The sequence below is a fragment of the Numenius arquata genome, chromosome 17, assembly GCF_964106895.1.
Source record: "Numenius arquata chromosome 17, bNumArq3.hap1.1, whole genome shotgun sequence".
NCBI classification, from domain to species: Eukaryota; Metazoa; Chordata; class Aves; order Charadriiformes; family Scolopacidae; genus Numenius; species Numenius arquata.
The window spans coordinates 4,068,910-4,083,645 of record NC_133592.1 but is presented as its reverse complement, the minus strand read 5'-3'; the positions used below and the strand labels follow the sequence as shown (position 1 = coordinate 4,083,645).

The following is a 14,736-nucleotide window of genomic DNA, read 5'->3' as shown; positions in this document are numbered from 1 at the left end:
CGGCGGCGGCTGCTGCAACCGCTGCTCTCTCGGCGGCGGCCCCGCCGCGCCCCCCCCCCCCCCCCGCCATCGCCCCCCCATCGCCGTCACCACATCGCCCTATCGCCTGGCAACACCCCGCGGGCCCCGCCATTGGCGGCGCCGCGCCCCCGCCCACACGCTCCCGCCCCCGCATTGGTGCCGGCGCCGCGCTGCGCCCCCCCCCCTCTCCCCTCTGCCCCCCCCCCCCCCCCCCCAGCCCTGCGCCCCTTCCCCTTTGTGCGCCGCCGTCCGGCCCGGCCCGGCGCCCGCCCGGACCCCCGCCGAGGCACGGCAGGAGCCGCGGGAGCAGTGTGCGTGCCCGGGGAAGCGGAGGGGGACGGACGGAAAGAGGGACACCAAGAGGCTCCTCGCCCGCTCCTCACCCCCGACCCGAAGCCAGGCACCCCCCGAAACGCCCGGCCTTCCAGGGCCTCCAGTGCAGGGCGGGGCGCCAGAGCTTGGCCCGGTGCCGCCGGCCCGCCCCGGCCTGGCCAGGACCCCTCCTCCCGCGGAGCGGCTCCGGCGGGCAGGGGTTGGCATCACCCCGGGGCCGGCTGGGGGTGGCCCTGCCCCGGCTCTCATTGGACTGCGGCGAGGAGTAAACTGTCAGCCCATGTGGCGTGGCCGCCGGAGGTGGCGGCTGCTTAAATAGCGGTGGGAGCTAGAGGGAGACAGTGAGGAGAGCGCGGAGCATCAGCCGTGCGCAGACAGGCATCGGCCGCCGCAGCGTCCGTTTCCCCACCCCCCCAACCCCCGGCAGCGCCCGCCCCGCAGCAGCACGGTCCGGTGCTCGGCTGACGCCAGAGTCTCCCCGGCACGAAGCCTTCAGCCCCTGTGCAGGTACCGGCGGGGACCGCGGATGCGGTGGGGCCGGGAGAACGGCGGCCTCCGCGGGCCGCAGCGCCCCGTGGGCCAGACCGGGGAGGCTCCATCTTGCCTTCTCAGCTGTGCGGGGCTGCGCCCGCGCCTCGTGTGGCGAGCGGGCGGGGGGGGGGGTCGGCGGGCTCGGCCGGGATCCGCGGGCTCGGCCCGCACGACCAGAACGTTCCGCGCCGCGCTCGCCGCGCCCCGTTGCCGCGGGCCGCTCTCCCGTGGCCCAGCGCGGCCGCGCCGAAGAGGGTCCCCGCCGGCTCGGCGGCTGGTTACCGAGCCGCAGCTCCCCGCTCCGCCCGCCCGGCGCGGCGGGAGGCTGAGGTGGCTGCATTGTGGTGCCGGCGCTCGGCCATCTTGGCGGCGGGCGGGGACCCCTGGCCCGGGCGGGCTCGGGGGAGGCGGGGGTGCCGCAACCCCGGCGGCGGCAGCAGCAGCATTCCCGGTGCACCACCCCCGCCGCCTCCCGAGCCCCGGCGGGTGGCGGGGGGCCGCGCCCGGTGCGGGGCCGGGCTGGTTCGGCGGCCCCGCGTTGCCGCAGGCGGGGCCGGGGGGAGGGAGGGGGGTGGGTGTCGCGGTCCCCGGCGGGGCCGTGGGCGCGGAGGCAGCGGGGGCCCGGCCGAGGAGGCTCGTCCGGGAGGAGATCCAGCCCGCGCTGTTGCGAAAGGTGGCTCGTCAGTAGGTACTGGGGAGCCCTCTCAGAAGAGGTGCCGCATATACCGCTAAACTTCTCTTTTCCCCACTTCGGTATGAACCAAACAGCCCATTGATCGCGCACCGGCCTGGCTTTGTTGGTGTGATGCCGTCGGGAGCACGATGATCATCATCCTTCTCTCTCGTGGTGGTTTTGCTCCTATTTGGTTTTTATTCCACGTTCCTTCCCTGCCGTGGGGCCCTTTGAGATACCCAATGGGTATTTTCCGAGCGAAGAGCTTTATCCAGATGCTTAAATCGAAAGGGGCAGCGTTAAAGCCGTGTATGTTAACTTGGGCTCTCCTTTGGGGAGCGGCGTTGGGGGGTTTGGAGCGGATCTTGCCTTAAATAACAAAAGGGAGGAAGAGCCCCCAAGCCACACGAGCAAGGGGTTCACCTTTTCCTCCAGCCTCTACGCTTCTTGAAACAAACTGAAAATAATAGTACGCTATGAAAGGCTGCATTCATTTAGCAGATGAATTCAGAGGATGAGCTCTCTACGCGGAGGGCAGTTTCGAACACATACTTTACAGACACGATATAGGCAATACCGGCGACTTAGATTTTTTTTTTTGTATAAATCGATTCTGACCATTTGGGAATCAGAAGAGCTGTGTTGATTCCACGGGCAGGATCTAACCTACTTTTCTCAAATAACATGTCTGAACCAGCTTGTGTTTGCTGCTAAGTGTAGTGCATTTTCAATCCGCAAACACACTGCCATCTTTCATTTGTCTTGTGGTCAGTGGGACAAATCCAGCCTCGAAACAGAAAGAGACGGTTAAAAAGTCTTTGTTAAATGGAAGTTATAGCACACAGGTTGATGGTAGCCAAATGCTTTCAAAAAATGAAAAGCAGCCTGTGTTTGCTTCTACTTTTGTAAGGATTTTGTGGTTTGTTTTTTTTTTTTTGAGGCGGGCATTATAGCTCTTCACAAGTGAAGTTCCTATGTAATGACAGTTTTAATTACAAATTTCAGAAGTGATAAATCAGAGATTAGGAAAACTGGATTATGGTGTAGTCGTACTGAAAAATTAAGAAAGCAATCATTTTGTCAGTATCTGTGCTGAAGGATCTATGGAGGAGTCATGCATGTTTCACTTTACAATAATGGGAGCTCCCGAAAAGATGAAGGTTTGGACTACCCTAGAAACAGTAGCAGAGTTGGCTTTGAGGGCTGTGTCCCACCGTGAAGACAGCCTTCAAAATGACAGCAAAGTAAATATAAGCGATGGGCTCCTGTCTAGGAAAGAGCACTGTGCATCAGGCAAAACAAAATGGGGTTTTACTTATGGTTTCTTTGCAAACAGTTTCTTCCTCCTTCCCTCTCCCCTCCCTTTCCTCACTGAACCTCAGGTGGACATAGATACAGCACAATAAGAAAAGTACTCTCTTTGGACAAGTCGGGTATGAGTGGGAGAAGATATAAAATTTTACCTTCACTTTTTTATTTTTCTTTTTTCTTAGTTTTCCCCCCTCTAAAAGCTTACAAGCTTAATGGGCACGGGGATATTTTTGTAGGGAAACAGTAGATAAAATAATTGTTAAAAGAAGTTGTGCAGCTGTTGTGCAGGGATGTTGGAAAAATGATGATTAATACTTTTCTTCTTGATTGATTATCGGTGCTGGATTGGTGAGGTACTCAAAGACAACTGCTTTAAATGCAATAAAGAACAGTACTTCAATTTAAGAGCAAGTTTGATAATAGCGTTAAGCTATCGTCATACTAATAGGTATCCAGTACACGGAGAACAAGGTTAAGAAGGTTTAGCATGATTGGAGAAAGGACCTGGCATCAATAAACAAACCAACCTTGTCAAGTGGCTAACGTGGGAGGTAGATAACCAGAGCACAGGTATAAAGTGATGAAAGTTGTTACAAGTCAATAATACCAGAAGGGATTGTTAGTTATTACCAGTCACAAACTGAATGAGTCAGCAATGCAATATCATTGCCAAAAAAATATTGTGTAAATCCAGTGAGGTGGTAGTTTATGCTTAACTGAGGTGTCTGTCAGACTGACATACTGGGGGGAGGTGTGTGCTTCTCCCCACTCTGCCCGCAGTTAAAAATGCAGGCTGTTTAGGAAGAATTCACAGAATTCAATTCAAGAAAAAACATGGGGTAAACGGAGGAAAAAGGATGTTACGTGTCTGGTTGCATCAGACGAAATACAGCCTTAAGAAATCAGAGAATCCTGTTTGTCCCCCTTTATCTTCTTTGTCTGCTTTTTTGACTCCATGCTTTTGTTCACCTTGGTCATCAAATATAGGGGGAACAATCTCTTCTATATGTTTGCTGTAGAAATAATTTTCTCTCTTGCTCTGCGCTACATCCTGTACTTCAAGAACCGTCCATGTGCTGTGTATAGTCTGAAAGTGCAGTAACAATGCACCAGTCGGGGTTAAACTCAAACTTTAAAATGGTCTGCCTGCCTGTCTGCCAAGGAAGACCAAAGGCTTTGTTGGTAGCTGTAACATCTACTTTAATCACTGTTTAACGAGGGATGACTTAGTATTCATTATTTTTCTTCTTCCCACTCTTGTTTTCCTCTGCAAGTCAGCTCCACTCTCTGCTGCTAAATCCCTGATTTGTATGTTATCTTAGGGGTGGGCATTTGGAGCTCTCTGTGTCAAGTCTAAATCTTCGCAGTTCTTTGGGTATAAAAATCCTTAACTTGTGTCTCTCCTTACCCATTCACCCAGCTAAAATTAACTTTTTTTTGGCTCTTGTTCTCCTGCATTTTGATTACTGCAGCATCTTTTTCTCTGCCTTTTGACACAGTCTTGCTCAACTACATTCATAACATGTTGGCAAAAATTGCTCTGCTGATAAATTCCATTACTTCACTGTCTCAGAATAACATTTTGTTAAGATTGTCTGTACCTGGATGGATAATTTTTTTTTTCCTGGTACTCCGGGAGAGATACGGAAAGGGAAGGAACAATCCCAGAAGTGATGTTTCAGTCCCCGGAAATACAAATTAGACTTCTCTCCCTAGAGGTCATCACCCAAAGAGCTGAGGCATAAAATCAAATCGTAATCACGTTATCGTCTTGTCCGTCTCTTGCCTTACGCTTTGTGCCTGGGATCCATTCTTGCTCTGCCCCGGGGCCAAGCTGCTGCCAGCACGGAGAGCTGTGGCCCTTGGTTGGGGTTTCCAGGTACGGCGGTGACGATAATAAGCCAAAGTTGCTGGATTTCTGTCAGCGGAAAAACGGAGAGGCATCTCCTCGGGGGAGAGGGGACCGGGCATGTTCCTGCCAACTTCACTTCTGGGGAATAGGTTTTTCCGTAAGGGCCTTTGTGTGTTTGGCCCTTAGTGTTTCCCCTTCTAAATGAACGACTGGAGTGGGACTGAACTTCTCTTGCCTGGTGTTTAGCATAAGACTGAGAAATCCAAGATGTCCTTTTGGGAGCACTTCTGTTTCTGCTCCCAGAAGGGATGGAGGGGAGGAGATGAGGTAATCGTCCCTTCTACTTCGGGGTTGCATAATTCCACAGTTACTCCACAGATCTGAATCGAGATAACTGCTGAAGGAGAGAAGGGTACAAGAAGTCAGGCAGCCTCTGCGGGGCTGTGTCCTGGTTGGGACACCCCTCTGTGGATGGAGGTCTCTGGGCTCCCTCCATGCCCCGGCCCCATCCAGCCACCTCAAGCAGCCTTCAGAGGGAAGAGGTGCCTATTTCTTGCTCAAAAACATCAGGAACTCCCGAAAGAGGCTGCAAAACCATGCCTAAATGAACTGTCTTGGCTTGGAAAAACAGCTATAAAGTGCTCCTCGAAGAGTCCCCGTTAGTGCTGTTTTGTGGAGGAGATGATCGAGCACCAGCAGCTCTTCAGCAGAGTGCCTGCATGGCACTACGGAGCACAGCCTGGGATGGGAGTCAACCTTTAGGGCTTCCGTAGCCAAGTCTTTCATCCAAAGTTATTAAGGCAGACTTCTAGCTATTTGGGCACCCAGTTCTCTTTGTGATTTTTACGTGTTAAAATCCCACATGTTAACTCTAAAGAATATTTTTCCTCTACTTACCAGAAGGATTATTTCAGGAAGTATTGTGAATGCTTTCTACCTCTTTTGTTCATGCAACCACACTTTTATGTATTTTTTTAATATATATATAAAAATAACCCATATATATGGGGATTCCCCCCCCCCCCTTAACTTGCCTACTTACGGTTTGCAAAATAGAATTTGAACTTAACTGAAACATCAGGTTAACTTGTTTTCTCTCTGCTTAGTTGTTAATTTATTTTCTATTACACTAAAAATGCATTAAATGTGTGTTGACTGTAATACATGAGCTGTCGTTTGGTGTTGTGATCTGTATAGATGGCCTGCCGTGCTGCGTTCCGCACCACGATGCTCTGTTGTCTTCTTTGAGATCGGGGTCTTAGAATGCAAGTTTCTTGGGACAGCAGCTAGGGTTTTTTCATCCCATCTGGAATCCAAATCTGTTCTGCCAACTCTTATTTCAAAGCCCTGCTCTCTGTCACATGTACTGGGTCCCAATTCCCAGCCCCCTTAATGTGGGGCAGTGCAGGGTCCAGTTGGGAAACACTTTATGTGTCAAACTTACTTTTTGTTTTGTGTATTTTAAATGATGCTAAGCTGTATTGTAATCTTTGTGCTTTTGTGTAGATCTTCTCCTCTGTGTGTGTCTTGGGGGGGAGGTGTGGTGTTTTTTGGGGGGTGTGTGGCTTTTTGGGGGGAGGGTAGTTTGGTTTGTTTGGTTTTGTGTTTGTTTTGTGGGGCTTTTTGTTTGGTGTGTCATCCCCCCCCTACAAACTTTCTGATTATTGATTCTTAAGTTAGCATTTAACTTTGTAATGATTGTAGAACTTGTTTTGCTACCTGTTAGGTTTGCCTTGTAATTATGTATTTTACTATACGGATTTCATAATTTCTCCACCCACCTCTGCTCCAGCATGTTAATCTGTCTTCTGTGCTGACTCCACAGAGGCTGTGTTCATTTTCTAGCCGTCGTGTAGAAACTAGTGGTTCTCAGAGCCTGAGTCTCCTTCAGGATCGTTTTTCTCATCCTCGTTGTCCTCGCAGATCTTAGGACCCATTTGATAAGTTGGGCTGTCTTTTTGTAGTAAGAGACTCCATGGACTGTTCCTGTGTGGGTGTTTCTCCTGCAAATATGCTTGTTTGTCACAACATGTCAGGAAGACAGGAGACACACATGTTCTCCTTCTCTGTGCGAAATCTTACTAGTCTTACTGCTTTCTGGATCTCAGCAACAGGGAGAAGTTCAGAGATGGAGGACGTGGTGATTGCAGGCATAGCAGGAAGGCTGCCAGAATCGGAGAACTTGCAAGAGTTTTGGGAGAACCTGCTTAATGGAGTTGATATGGTCACAGAGGATGATCGGAGGTGGAAACCAGGTGAGTGCTTATTGTCCCTCCTTTTGGAGCCCTGAGTTCTAGAGGTACTACCCTCTGAAAGGAAAGGATTTATCAGATGCAAAACCCTGCCAGAGCTTCTGAATTCCCTTCTGATATATTACCAAGACGTTCAGGAACAGAACACTTAATGATGGTCTCATGGAATCCATATTACAATGTCATGTCCCATGCAGTAGTAGCTTATAAATGTGTAGCTTGCTTCCAAATGAAAGAACACTCTGACAGAGCAGCTGGGCAACATGAACCTTGTAGCTGCTGTTGATAGCTGTGGCACTAAGACAACTCATGCTTCTCTGGGTTCAGGAGTAGCACAGGCACTCCAGGCCAGTGATTTATGGCTTTTTACAATGTTCTGTTCTGCCTGATAGGCATGTGCCAGACACTTCAGAAAGACAATCCCATTCGAGCTAGCGATTTGCAGAAGTGGGAAGTAGCTTTTGTTTTACTGCTGCCTGGTAACTGGTGGGAACCACTGATTTGGACTCTGTTTAAGTGCTTGGTACAACTTGCTGAAGCTAAGATGCTTAAACTAGATGGATGTCTTCTGCTGCCATATCCGTGAGAGACTTAAAAATGACAATTGTTTTTGTTAATACAGCGTTCTCATTTCCAAATGAGATTCAGAGAGATGGGTAGGTAGATATTAAGGCAGCACTCTGGTTATTGCAACAGGGAAGTGAGGTTTCGTGTGTAGTTGAGAATCGTCAGTGATCATTCTGTGCTTTGGCTGAGTTGGTAGCTGCTTTAAAACTGATGTATTCTGTGACTCTGTTGAATTGTTCTTCTCAGGAATTTATGGACTGCCCAAGAGAAATGGAAAGCTGAAGGACATAAGCAAATTTGATGCATCCTTTTTTGGGGTTCACCCCAAACAAGCTCATACAATGGATCCTCAGCTTCGCTTGCTGTTGGAAGTTTCTTATGAAGCTATTTTGGATGGAGGTAAGCAGCTGAATGACTGAAGAGGGAGAATTGTGCTGCATTGTCTCTGTGCAGCAGGTGCCCACATGCACCTGTATGATGAGATCCCTAACAAGAGAAAGCCATCACAGAGAGGAGACCAAAAAACTGGTGCAGGGGTTAGAACAAAGCTGTCTTCTCTGGAACTCAGTGGTGATTGCCAGCAAATCTCTATCTGCCTCCTGGTACGACCAGTATGACAGAAACACTTAAACAGTCAATGGTTCTAGAGTTTTTGTATGTTCCGCTCTACCCTAATATTCTACAATAGATCCTTTTGTTAAAGGTGTATTTGTAGTGCAAAAGGAAGTTGACTTGATTAGAATTCTCATCCATGGTCTCAAAGAATGGCAGATGGCCTGAGGAATTCCTGTCTATTGGCTAGGTTCATGGAAAATTTGTGGCATTTGATCTGCTTCTGTGGAAGGTTTGCCCAAGCAGTGTGCTTTCAGAAATAGAAGCCTCTTTCCTTCATCGCTGACAGTGTCTGGAGCTTTCAAGTTACATACCCACAGAGCCAAAAAGTTAATTCTTCATGTTAATTAGTTTCATGTCTGAACATAAGAAGCACATGGGGAAAAAATTGTAACCACCTCACTAGTACTGACTTACTAAAATTAACTCTTAGTTCTCTACTGCCGAGTCTCAGTCTGAAGGCCTGAATATTCTGCTTGTCTCCAGTACTCCTGAAGCACAGAGAAGAAACAGCAGAGATCTCTGCAAGTTGAGCTTGCTAAGCAGTTTTTTAAAGTAGAATTGTTTCTTGTTCCGACTGTTGGCTTTTGTGCTTAAGAATTTTCCTTTCTGTCTTATACTCCACATCTGGGCTTTGTCTGTGGCTAGAGGTAGATACCCATGTGCTCACGTGACACTCCAAGTGCTGTGATTTTTCTCCCCTTCAGTCTGCTCCTTTTCTCTACACTGGAAGTCAGCTGTTAACTTATCTGATGAGCATTTGTGCCTTTGTAGTCCATACAGTTTTTTTTACATAAGACTCTAGTAGCGCCCACCTGAGCTGAAAAAGCTGTCTCTGGGCACAGTATGTTCTGGCCAAAAGCCAACACCAAAGTTCTGGTGGACTTTGCAGTAAGATTTGTAAGGTGTGCAACTGAAACAGAAAAGAGGTGACTCTAGGTAAGGGAACAATGCTGCAGCCCTGCTAGAAAGGGAGAGTAAGCAGTATTTGATGAACTGGTGACAGTGTCCCTGATATCTCCTGTAATCTACCTTCCAATATCCCTGTAGGTATTAATCCGGCCACCCTCCGTGGCACGGACACAGGTGTGTGGGTTGGTGCCAGTGGGTCAGAAGCTGCTGAAGCCTTTAGCCAAGATCCAGAAGAGCTTTTGGGATACAGTATGACTGGCTGCCAGCGTGCTATGCTTGCCAACAGGCTTTCCTACTTTTATGACTTGAAAGGTAAGTGCCCCCAGACCTGCCGCTGCTCATCAGCAATTGCAGCTTGAGCATGTTTGTATCACAGTTTCTGGAGAGGAGTGGGATGGATATGATGATACAGACCCCTGTTGGAATGAGAAAGTAGCATACAACTATTGTAAGGAGGCACATAAGAAGCAGAAAATGTATTAACTGTGATAAAACTCATTGTAAGGCTTTATAACTTGGTTGCTGCTGCTGGGCATAGCTGGCATTCATCTGAGAGGGGATGATTTTGAGAGCCTTCATAAAAAGGCCTAGGTCCTTTCCTGCCTTTAGACTGCTGTTTGGTATCAAGCTGTGTAGAAGTCGGCTAGACCAGAGACAAACTGACACTTGGCTCTTCCTGAGTGAAGTGGGAGAGCCACCAAAATAATGTAATTGAAGGTATAGACACGACTTGAACCCTTTGTGGCACTGAAGATAAGAGTGGAGGGATAGGAATTGCTCTGAAGAGCAACAGAGATACTGGAAAGGAGGGGGGGGGAGGGTTTGTGGGTGAGAACGGGGAAATAGATGAGTCCTGCCTGCAAAACTACAGTATGTCTCTTTGATGGAGGTGGAATTTTAAAAAAATACCCTTAAAACCAAACTACTTGCAATTTTTTTTCCGCCTTTCTCATCCGTTTTACCTGGTAGGCAGGCAGAGATGGTGATTCTCGTCTCCCATTGTATCAGGGTTACCTTTTATGTTCTGAAGCAACTCTTATTTAACTTTTTATTTTAATATGTTTCTCTTGTGATCCCGTCCTGTAGTTTCTGGAGAGCAACACTAGGAAATAAACAGTAAGAAAATATTTTTTTTTTTTTTCCCTTTCTGCTCTTTAAGGACCGAGCATAGCTATTGACACAGCCTGCTCCTCTAGTCTCGTTGCTCTGGAAAATGCTTATAAGGCAATTTGTCATGGACAGTGCAGTGCAGCCCTGGTCGGAGGGGTCAACCTTTTGCTGAAACCCAACACTTCCGTGCAGTTCATGAAGCTGGGTTTGCTTAGTTCTGATGGTGCCTGCAAGGCTTTTGATGCTTCAGGTAAGGCATCAGTACAAAAAGCTCTCATGTTGTGTGAGAGGAACTTACTGTGGAGTCTGTGACCACATGCTCCTGTAATACAGCAAAGAGCTGTAGTTGTTCCTTGTGGTTGTTCTGAGGGGCACTGTTTGGGACAACCTGGACCTGATCTGTGTTGCATGCTCTGTTGAACCTGGAAAACTAATTGTGGGGGAGAAACTCTATGGTTCATTCCTCAAGCCATTGGGGAGAGGAAATTGCTATCTCTTGGTGGAAACTTTCTGTCATCGTTTGTGATGAGCTTTTCTAGGACATCATTTATTTTTTTATTTTAAAGAAATGAATATATTGTACTCCAAGTCATCTGTTTTAAGTGGTATCTCAGGAATGAGATGACCTTACCACGTAGTGTTTTGCAACTTTATTCAACGCAGAGCAGAATTAGTGACTCATTCTTCTCTCTCTGCTCTCAGGAAATGGATATTGTCGCTCTGAAGCTGCTGTCGTCGTTCTTTTGACCAAGAGATCTATGGCTAAGCGGATCTATGCCACCATAGTCAATGCTGGAAGTAACACTGATGGCTTTAAGGAGCAAGGTAGGCTTGAGCCTCTGAGAAGCGAGATACCTACAGAACTGTTCAGTCTACAGTCTTTGTCATCAAAAATGGGCTGTTATGGGGTGGCTCTTCTTTCAGTGTGTGAAGGGGGTTTTTATTGTTGGGTTTCTTTTTTTTTTTTTTTTCTGTTTTGCTAATGCAAAGTTCAGGACTCTATTTTGTAAAGAAGTTGAAGGAGGCGAGTGGTGGTTTCTACTGTAGAAAGCAGCAGGAGTGTCCTGTTGCTAGTTCAGCCTTCCTCAGGACAGCTCTACAGTAACTTCTGCACTGATGGTAGAAATGTAGGTGGTGTTCTAAGGCTCTTTCCCTACTGCTGTCCCACTTCTCCCCTTCTACAGTTATGGAGACACCAAGTTTCACATTCTGCTTGATCTAGACATGTCCTAATATTCTGTTAACCAGTATCTTCACACACTAGCCTAAGTTATTGCTTTATGTCCATTTCTGGTTCCTCTGCTCTTCTTCCAAAGAGCCTGAGAGGCTTATTGTGTTTGGTGCTAAGAACATTGTAAATCCTGAAAATGTCTCTCTTTGATTCTTTTTTTTTTTTCAATATATATATATTTTTTTGTCTTGGTAGCCCCAAGCAGTTGGAAGGGTGCTAAAATCAGATCAGGAAGTGTCTGATATGAGAGAGGAATTGATGGCAATTTTTGTCCTAGGTGTGACATTCCCATCTGGAGAGATGCAGCAGCAGTTGGTCAGAGCTTTGTACAGAGAACGTGGTCTCAAACCTGAAGAAGTGGAGTATATTGAAGCTCATGGGACAGGCACCAAGGTTTGAAGTGTTTTCTTGTCTCTTATCTTCCCTTACATCACTTGCCACACTTTCCCATCAAATTATTCTGTTTTTCCAAAGTGAACTATGTTTTTTCCTTCCACGAGTTACTAAAATATGTCTTGCTTTGCCACTTTTGGATTTTGTCCAGACTTCTTAATCTTTCAGGTTTCTCTTTCATGGTGTGTTTTGGAAGTGGTAGCTAATAGCTGTTCTGATTCTCTCCCTACTAGGTTGGAGATCCACAGGAAGTAAATGGCATTGTAAATATCTTCTGTCAGTGTGAGAGAGAGCCACTGTTGATTGGATCAACCAAGTCAAACATGGGTCATCCAGAGCCCGCCTCTGGGCTTGCTGCATTAGCCAAGGTAACGGGTGGTTTCGGAAGGAAAACTGGGGCAGGAGGGGAACACAACAGTGTATGGGTTTTTTAATGTTTGTTTGTTTTAAGGAAAACTTACACTGATCCAGATAAGATGTTCACTGGTAATGAGAACAACTCAGGTGCTTATCATTTTTTTGCTTCACCTGCAAATACTTTTAAAAGCTCAGCTGGCTATTCTGCAGGCTGGACACAAATGCCCAGGTGGCCATCTGCTGTGTGCACACACACTTGAGTTCCCCTGTCCTCCTGAATTCTACAGGAGCTTAACTCTGCTCAGAATAAAGGCTTTGCAATCACTTTATTGATTATCCTTATGCTGGATCTTCCAACGGAACTCCGCTGTGAGTCGTTTGGGTTTGGGAGGTGTACAAGTAGAGGGATTGAAATCTTTGGAGTAGTTGGCAATGACCAACGATAAGAGGCAGTGTGGGCTTTCGGTGCCAAAAGAGTAGCTGATCCTTCTGGTTGTTTGTCATCATCTCTCCCTCTTCTCTCTTGTGTTGGCAGGAAGCCAGGTGAGCTCTTCAGGATGAGGCTACCAGCTTGAATAACTGGTTGTCTTAGCAACCAGCCTACTAACTACTGCGGTAGGCAGACAGTCACCTATTGGCTCTGGCTGCTAAACTGCTTAGCGGAGAGCTAGCTAATGTTCACACTTGGTTCTAAGCCTATTACTGACAGCCTTAGAGCCACGCAAACTGAAGTCACGTACACTGTCACTGCTAGAATTTTAGGCTCTTTAAAGTGGTTATTGTGACCTGCATACATGCAACTCGCTTTGAATAGCCTGATCCGCAAATAAATCGCGGAGACAGCAGTGTCTGTCTGTAGGGGAAAGTTTACTTTTTTAGCACATCTATCCCTCTGACACCTTCATAGAAGGAATGATAATTGAGTTGTAAAATAAACCCCTCCATCCATACTGTGTGGTAAATCATAAACAATTTGTTTAGTGCAGTTCTGCTGTCATCTGTCAGGACAGGATCATAACTTTCAGATGTTGTTTCCCTGTCTGTTTTTTAGAGGATGCAGAACTGCAAAGACAAGGGCCACAATGTCTTTTTGAAGACTTCTCTCACACCATGCTTTCTCACTCTCTTCATCATTTTTCTCACTTAACTTTGCATGGGAACTTAAAGCTGCAGGCAAGAGCCCATGGCACCCATCGTGCCTGCTGGGATATCTTTTTGCTATGCTTTTATTAAGTCATGTTAGGTCTTGTTTCCAGATCTGGCATCTTGAAAGCACCTGAAGCTTTGTCTCTGTTCTCAATTCTTTGAAAGTTAGGCAGCACTTCATATTTTAAGACTTGGAAGTTGATCAGAATGGCAAATCAGGTGTCCTTGAGACTGAGCCAGAAACTACACCAACACCACTGTCTCTTAGACAGTAACTGTCTCGATGTCTGCAGTTTCTGTAAATGTTTTCTTTCAGAATTCTGTAAAATGTTCTTATGTGAGACATCAGTTAGGAAAATAGATCTTGAAAGTATCTCATTTCAGACTTGAAGAGAATCCGTTAATTACGTGGATAGGTACAGAAGAAACTAGGGCTTGCCAGGGCTACTTTAGTTAAATTCTAGTAAGGGAAGGAAAACTCGCCTACACCTTTGAAGTACTTGGCCTGTCTAATTACTTGCTGTACAGCAAAGACAAAGCTTCTTGGTGGCTCTGGTCTACACTCACTGTATTGTGCTCTCAAACTTGTGTAGAAGCCACAGCAGACTTAAAAGTACAAATCTGTTTGAACTTGCTGTTGCTTTACACAGCATAGTGTGTAATATTGTAGGTGTAGGACAGTGTGCAGGAACATAGTTGGGTCACTGCAACTTTAAACACACTGACTGGAGTTGAAATCATGCGTTTATGCTGGTTGTCCTCCCAGGTACCTGCCACGTCTGATAGTCAACTTAGAACAGTTCCCAAACCAATATCTGTTTCTCTGACCATTTTTGGGGTGATGAAGGCACTACCGAACATCCAGAGCACCCAGTGTTTGCAACTGACCTTGTAGTCTGTGATTTGCTGGGCTTGTGCCACGAAGGAGCTTGGTGTCACGGGCTGTTTGTAGAGATGCTGCCGAGAGAAAGGAGCTCTTGCTTTTTTGGCACAGCTGTTCTAACCCTTAATGCTGTTTCTGAACTTCCCTTTGGCTCTGCCAGTTCTGACCAGTCTCCTGTGTGTTCTTTTTTGGATCAAAAAGACAAGAAGTGTGTGTGAAGCAGCAAGGAAACTCCTTTACCGGTGCTTCAGCTTGGCTTATTTGTGGCAAAGGCAGAAATGGAAGCATTCCTTGTGATAAGGAAGAGCATGTGTTGGTTGTGTGTGACTGGGGAGAGATGAAGCAGAGTGTGATGAAGGGACAGAATCTGAAGGGGGAGAAAGGAAATTTGATATTCTTAGTAGTCAGGCTGCTTTTCCAGCAAGACTGCATGGCTTTCCAGTTCGAAGTGGTCTGGAAGCTAAACTTAAAACTACCCCACTCACCTTCACTGCTGACTCCCTGCATGGACTGAAAGTTTGCCTAGGTGAAGTAGGTACTGCCTCAGTAACA

The 14,736-nt window shown here is 47.2% G+C and overlaps 1 protein-coding gene across 1 annotated transcript in view; it reads left to right on the top strand.

Annotated features, from left to right (window-relative positions):
- Positions 1-6,849: 6,849 nt before the first annotated feature.
- FASN (fatty acid synthase) overlaps positions 6,850-14,736 on the top strand; it is a 34,868-nt gene continuing 26,981 nt past the window's right edge. Inside the window, exons 1-7 of the mRNA XM_074160027.1 lie at positions 6,850-6,976; positions 7,787-7,939; positions 9,203-9,376; positions 10,224-10,424; positions 10,877-10,999; positions 11,683-11,798; positions 12,032-12,166. Coding sequence (XP_074016128.1) covers positions 6,850-6,976; positions 7,787-7,939; positions 9,203-9,376; positions 10,224-10,424; positions 10,877-10,999; positions 11,683-11,798; positions 12,032-12,166 — 1,029 coding nt within the window. The remainder of the gene's footprint in view (positions 6,977-7,786; positions 7,940-9,202; positions 9,377-10,223; positions 10,425-10,876; positions 11,000-11,682; positions 11,799-12,031; positions 12,167-14,736) is intronic.